This window comes from Hyposmocoma kahamanoa, unplaced genomic scaffold (genome assembly GCF_003589595.1).
Source record: "Hyposmocoma kahamanoa isolate Upper Pololo Valley unplaced genomic scaffold, ASM358959v1 81, whole genome shotgun sequence".
Classification (NCBI taxonomy): domain Eukaryota; kingdom Metazoa; phylum Arthropoda; class Insecta; order Lepidoptera; family Cosmopterigidae; genus Hyposmocoma; species Hyposmocoma kahamanoa.
Window position 1 is genome coordinate 8,058,591 of NW_020654080.1, and position 6,936 is coordinate 8,065,526.

Here is a 6,936-nt window from a genome sequence, read left to right on the forward strand (position 1 = left end):
ATTTTAAATATAGCTGTATAACAGCCGTTGCATTTGAAGAGTAGAATCAATACTAGCTCTTGAAGCCCTAGCTTGTACATAGATATATATCCGTCCTGGTCTTTTGTTTACAATTAAAAGAAAGACCATTTAACCCGTCCCATTAGAAATATGCACAACAGAAAACAACATTGAACAACTTGCAAATGTTATTGCGTTTCATGTAGTGAACAATTTTTGTACAAAATGCAAAGGAATATCCTACATTTGTGCTTAAGCTAGCAATTGCTAATAAATAAGTAAAATGGAAAATAGAGTACCTGATTACATGGACTTATATATGCGTATTCCCATACTTATTTAGGCAGTGAGCCTTTTAAAATTCTAATTAGAAGTAAGAACCACGAAACAGAAGTGAAAAAGCCGATGTTCAATAAAAATGACAAGCTCACACTTTCCTGTATTCTTTTAGTTGCTTTTTCGAGTATAAAAATACTAAAAAATTTCAATGACAGCATGTATGTGAATCAGCCTTTTTTTAAGTGTAATTTTTGTAGTGACTTGTTCTTATCTTTAAGGCTGTGGTGTATCCACACACTCGCTAATTCGTTTCATTCGCTAAGAGGACCTTACACAATCGTCTCACACACACTATGTCACTATATCACAGCACTAGTCTTGCACTTCTCTGTACGGTATCTCACTGGTCACTGTGAACGACTCGAAATAGTGATTAAGGAACTCGAACGTTGGCCTCTTTTCCGGTATCGCGTCCCAACACTGCAGCATCAGTCTGTAGATATCGTCCGGTAGATAATGTCCCACCGGTTTAGGCATTCGATACCCTCTCTCCACTTGTTCTATTACTTCCTTGCCGTGTAAACCGGGATATGGGATCTGCCCGTACGTGAACAACTCCATTAACAAGATACCATACGACCAAACGTCACTTTTTATCGAGAATCTCCCGTAAATGATTGCTTCGGGCGCGGTCCATTTAACTGGGAACCGCGAGCCCTGTTTGGGGCAGTATTCATTGTCTTCGATCACCCGCGCGAGTCCAAAGTCACATATTTTGGCTATATTGTTTTCACCGATTAGAACGTTTCTTGCTGCGAGGTCGCGGTGGATGAGGAGTTTAGACTCGAGGTACTCCATTCCGGAGGCGACTTGCGCGGCGATGTATACTAGGTCCTCGAACTGGAGGAACTTGCCCTCTCCGTTTCTCAGGAAGTCGAGCAGAGATCCCTTGCTCATGTACTCCTGGACTATGTAGACGGGCTCTTGATGCGAACAGACGGCGTATAGAGCGACCAGCCGTTTGTGCCGAAACTGTTTCATGATAGCTGCCTCTTGCAGGAACGCCGCTGTTGACATCGTGCCTTCGCGGAGTGTTTTCACTGCCACCTGCAATCACAAACGTAAGTTCAGTTCTGACTAACATCTACTAACTAACACATTTGACATTTTCGTCGTAATAACTCACTTATAGAACAAGTCTGAGAGCAGCTAGGGTCAAGATGTAAACTGCTAAACCGAAAACTACGACAGTTTACCAGTAGAGGGGCAAATCTGCTTATTGCTATTAAGTACCACGTTGTCTCAAGTTATTGCGTTGATAAAAGGATCGCAGTATTGTCAAGCATATATAATAATAAAGATATATATATTTAAAGAAGGTTTCAGGTCAAGAGTGAATTAGTAATTTCCTTTTTCTAGATGAAAGTTCGGAGTACAATAATTTCAATCTAACTTTCGTAGTAATATGAAGTTTATTGACTATCACCTATTTGTTTTACTACCATGATATTATTTTTTCTTTTTGTAAAATTATTCCACTAGGTTATAATTATTAATACAAAGATCGAACACAGAGAAAAATTCGTTCGATCCGGCTGGCTTCGAACCAGTGTCTTCAACATACCAGGCCGACGTTCTCCCAACAGATAATGTTCCCAACTAAGCTACAGAACGAACCAGCATACTCAACGAATTTTTCTATGTGCTTGTTGCAGATCTATGTTTGTGATTTTTTAGCCGACTTCAAAAAAGGAGAAGGCTCTTTTTTGTATGTAGGTTATATATAATAATAACTGATTTGTGAACCAATTTTTAGGATTCTTTTTTTGTTGGAAAGAAGGTACTTCAGTAGTGGTTCCATTTAAATTTAAAGAAAACATTCCACCTCTAAGGGCGGCAAACTAGGAGATGAAGGACTTTTGAGGTCGGATTTGTTTTTAGTATTCTGTACAGAGATTAGTAACGACTTTTTTGCCGTAGCGCATCTATGAGAAATCTATGAAAGATTTTTTGTTTTTCCACAATAATCTTTCGCATTTCTTTCTTAAACTTCGAAATCAACTATCTCACAAAATCAATAACTTACCTCAATCGTATTTCTCCACTTCCCGTAATAAACTTCTCCGAAGTTTCCCTGGCCGAGTTTCTTTATGAGCTGAATCTCATTCCGGGGGATCTCCCACTTGTCCCGGAGCTCGGGGCCGAGGTCCCACATCTGCGGTTCGGGCTTGGGGCACGGCCGCGCTAGCACGTGGCAAAGACCTAGCGCGTTCTCTGCAATACGTGAGTATCCTTTATTTATATTACGTTGGTTACTACTTTTAACATGCATGCGATGAAATTCGTTGTTAAGAATTTGTTACTATAGTGTAACCTAGCTGCCAAGGCAGTTTCTGCTTCACATACTAAGTATGTGAAGCAGAAACTACTTCTGCAAAAAGTGTAGCAGTAGAGCTTCTTGTGAAATTGTTCGTCCAGGGAAGCACTGCCACCTTACCTATTTCTACCGTCAAGCAGTAATGTGAGCATTACTGGGTTACATTAAGGGTCAACTTATGTCTCGGGGTGACGGGTGAAGTGGCAGTGTCCCTCAGATCTTTGTGGAGTGGCACTGCAACTGTCGTGGATAGGCGTGTCGCTTACCACCACCTGTTTTTCCTATCGCTTGATATAATAAAAAAGTATCTATGCAATTAGGTTTAACGACAGTAACCGTGATGTCATTAATAGCGTTGCGGTGAAATAGTGAATTGAGTTTGTGGCGATTCCTGACAACTATGATCGAAAGGGCTATACAGGGTGTCCCAAAAATACTACGACAAAGCGGCACTGTGGGTAGATGAGATCTATACCTATCAGAAAAAAATAATTAGACTTTGGTAAATCGAGATGTTGACACTTTTTTAATTTTTATACAAGGTATAACCAAATTAATAACTTTTTTCACATTTTATTATATTTCTCCGTAAAATATTAGTTGCAGTACCTGGAAAAACTATTCAGAATATGCAAAAATAAAAATAATAACCATCTGGGGCTAACCCTGGCTATAATAGCATAATAGTAGAGGTTAGCCGAAGCCGTGGTAGCCTAATGGTTTGACATGCTGCCTTTCAAGCAGAAGGTTGTGGGTTCAAATTCGGGATCGCACTTATGAGTTTCTCGGAGTTTATGTGCGACATTTAATTTCAAATTTATCATGAGCTTTTCGGTGAAGGAAAACATCGTGATGAAACCTGCACGTGGAAGAAGGTTCACAACCCTCGAAAAACGAGTGAAGTCCCCAACCCGCATTAAGCCAGCGTGGCGGACTATGGCCTAAACCCTCGTCTGAAAGGAGACCCGTGCCCAGCAGTAGGACATATAAATGGGTTGACGATGATGAGTAGAGGTTATACAAAAAAAAAATTGCCAATATCTCGAAAACCAAAAGACTTACTAAGGTAAAATTATTTTTTTCTGGTAGGTGTAGAGCTCACCTCACAGTGTCGCTTTATCGTGGTATTTTCGGGACACTCTGTATGATAGAAACAGTTAAAATGAAGCATAACTCACTCGTATAAGACATAACAAGGGCAGGTAAACTAGGGAAGGTCTGGTTGGTCGCGATGTAAAATCCCCCGTTGTCGAGCGGTTTGATTTTGTAATGCTTTACGTGGTACCCCCTGCCCTCCTCCCAATCCTTAACACTAAGACTGAAGCCGTGGGGGTTGTGTTCCGCAGGCCGGACTAGGAAGGTCCCTCTAGGGTTGATTTCAGCCAGGAGGAGTTTATCCGCTTCTTTTCTTGATACGTGCGGAAAGAACCAGCTGCAACATGACGTCGGCCTTTAGCAAAAAGTCAAAGATTAGATTTAGGGATGGAGTTTGGACCTTAACCGATACCCAATACTCCATCACCAGTGGTCATGCTGGGGATTAGTCGAAACGCGTCTTGGAACGAAGCAGTTACATTGCGAAGTATCATCCCCTGGCCTTTGAAAGGGTACTCCAGCTAGAAATTAAATGCAGGTTAGCGCTCTTGCGTTATCGAGGAAGATTATCGGTTACTAGCAGCATCTTTATTTACAAGCATTATTAATGTTTGTCTATTGTAAAAAGAATTCGTTTACCAAGAGAAGAAGTAAAATTATTTTAGCATAACATTTATTCACTATTAGCATAGTTCGTTAAGTATAGTCTCATTTCTTGCAGAAATCATATCTTGACGGCACTAGTAGTTAACAGCAAAACAAAAGACACTCACTCTTCACACTCGACAGAACTTTCTTCGGCGACGAAATTAACCGGCACAAGTCCTTCTCTCCTGGTAGTAAGATGTAAGACGCGCCACCAGTCCGGTTCGGAATCGTTGAGCACTTCCATCTTGTCACCTTTGCGGAACGAGATATCCGAGTCTGCTCGCGCTGTGTAGGCGCATAGCGCTTTAACAACACGACGACCGCCGTTCGATATGCCTGTAATGTTACGGAAATAACATTAGGGATTTCTACACCAATAATTTTCTAGTTATTTTTAATTGAACTTACGACTCATCTAAGGGTCGTATTCCACAATTCTACTCAATACTCAAGTCAGGACTTGGGTATTGCAGTGAGCACTAAAAATCATACTCAAGTCCTTGCCATTAGGGTCGTATTTCCAGTGCTTGAAATCATACTCAAATCTGCTCAAATCCTGACTTGAGCATTGAGTAGAGTTCCGGAATATGACCCTAAGAGACGCATTCTGAATTACTAGTTCGGAGAGATTTTCTGTCATTTCCATTGCAATAGATTAATAGCACCACTACACGTCTTTTACTCAAAGCGAACATAGACTTAATTATCTTGGTCCATCGCACGAGTCAAGTCATGGGTGCGCTAAATGTGCGCTGAATTCTAGTTTTGAATGATTTCTTTACTTATCACGTTGTTTTTTTAAACTATTATTATTTCGTAAAATACCAACTGCCGACTCTTTTCTTACTAATTCAACAAGGTTAGTTCTGCATGAAGATTATCAAGTTTAGAAGTAAAAGTACCTATTTAAACTAGTTGTTTGCGCTATTCGTATACAGATGGCACGTGTATTACCGAGACGGCTCACTTTTTTGTCCTATTGTACTCTAAAAATGAAGCCAGGTAAGATAAGACCAATCGGTGCAAATAATATTTCATCAACTATAACATTGAATGCGACATATGTGGGTCAAATATAGCCACGCTTGGGAATGCAGGGTGTAAGATTCAATTTATATTGCCGCGGGACGGAATTTTTAAACATAGTATGTAGAACTTTATATCAATAATTGTGTTGCGAAAGTTTGCTTCCATTCCGGTCCGCACTAATGTAAATTGAACCTAACAAAGAGGTTCGACTATTTTTCACTGGAAAAAAAAGAAAAATACTAAGTAACAAATACTGACATTTGCCAGGGTTGCGTGCTCGCACGAAGTCCACGTTGTGATTGGTTCGCACGCGGTTGTTAGGCTCGCCCGTGTACCGGGTCTCCAACGACGGGCACGCGGTGAACGCGGCTTCATTCTTCTTGTACGCTGGGTACACTAAAATATGGGAGAAAATAGAACTTAGATTGTTGTCAAAGTAGCGGATCAACATTCAGCGGAACATTTCCTACAACAACTAGTTACTAAGTTAAAGAAATTTTATAAAATAACCACAACGTCGCTTTGAGAGAAAACCTCGCATACGCGTTTTCACATGGTTCGTTTTTACTGGTTTTTGTTGAAGAAAAATTTACAAACTTCTTGCTTAAAAAATATTATTGTAATATAGGCAGAAAGAGGTATGAGTTAACTAATTAAAATGATAACTACATACATTATTGCGTTTAGTACATTTTACACCACATTTTTATCTTCTTCCTGAAAAATTACATAGAAATCACGTACGAGGTATTCACTCTAATAGTCGTATTCCAGAATTCTACTCAATGCTCAACTCAGGACTTCAGTATTTTTTTTTTAAATAAATAACGCACACACTCAACATAGCCCTGCACTAGGGAAACCCTGTGTCGCGGGTGACATGGACACACACATAGACAACCACAAATTACACCCAAACTCACGAGAAAAATAATTGTAGACCATACAACTATACAGTTAAGGACTTGAGTATGCTGTCAAACACTGGAAATACGACCCTAATGGCAAGGACTTGAGTATGATTTTCAGTGCTTCAAATCATACTCAAGTCATTACTTGAGCACTGAGTAGTTCTGGAATACGACCCTAAGATGACTATAAACACCAACCGGTTCGAAATAACGAAAAATATCGGAATTTTCAAACCGATTTCGATAAAGCCAGAGTTGTACGATTTAGATTACTTATTATCATCATCTTAAGGCGAGATATTTCAAAGCGAGCCTACATTTAGGAGATGAGGTGTGGGGGGAGCGCCTCTCGCGTCCAGCATTCTGTGCGCTAGAAATTAATATGAATAAAATAAGAATAGGCGGAAAAAACATTATAGCGGGCGGTGCGGCGTGTTTTATTTTATCCTGTTTTCAGGATTATATATGATCGGGTAAAGAACATAAGTAGCAGTAGAGCTCCTTGTGAAAAAGTTCGTCCAGGGAAGTGCTGATGAAATTACAGGCACATGGGACTTATCAACTTATGTCTCAGGGTGACGGGCGCAGTGCGATTTA

At 40.1% G+C, this 6,936-nt stretch overlaps 1 protein-coding gene across 3 annotated transcripts in view; it reads right to left on the reverse strand.

The window, feature by feature from the left end:
* Nucleotides 1-272: 272 nt before the first annotated feature.
* Nucleotides 273-6,936, reverse strand: part of LOC113234137 (tyrosine-protein kinase Src64B) — a 77,254-nt gene continuing 70,590 nt past the window's right edge. For 2 of the 3 annotated variants that reach the window (XM_026469402.1, XM_026469403.1), the window contains exons 3-7: nt 5,687-5,824; nt 4,525-4,735; nt 3,835-4,106; nt 2,366-2,553; nt 273-1,386 (exon numbers count right to left, since the gene is read on the reverse strand). In XM_026469402.1, the coding sequence (XP_026325187.1) occupies nt 652-1,386; nt 2,366-2,553; nt 3,835-4,106; nt 4,525-4,735; nt 5,687-5,824 (1,544 nt within the window). In that variant the 3' untranslated portion in view covers nt 273-651. The remainder of the gene's footprint in view (nt 1,387-2,365; nt 2,554-3,834; nt 4,107-4,524; nt 4,736-5,686; nt 5,825-6,936) is intronic. The other variant, XM_026469404.1, reaches the window with a different exon arrangement.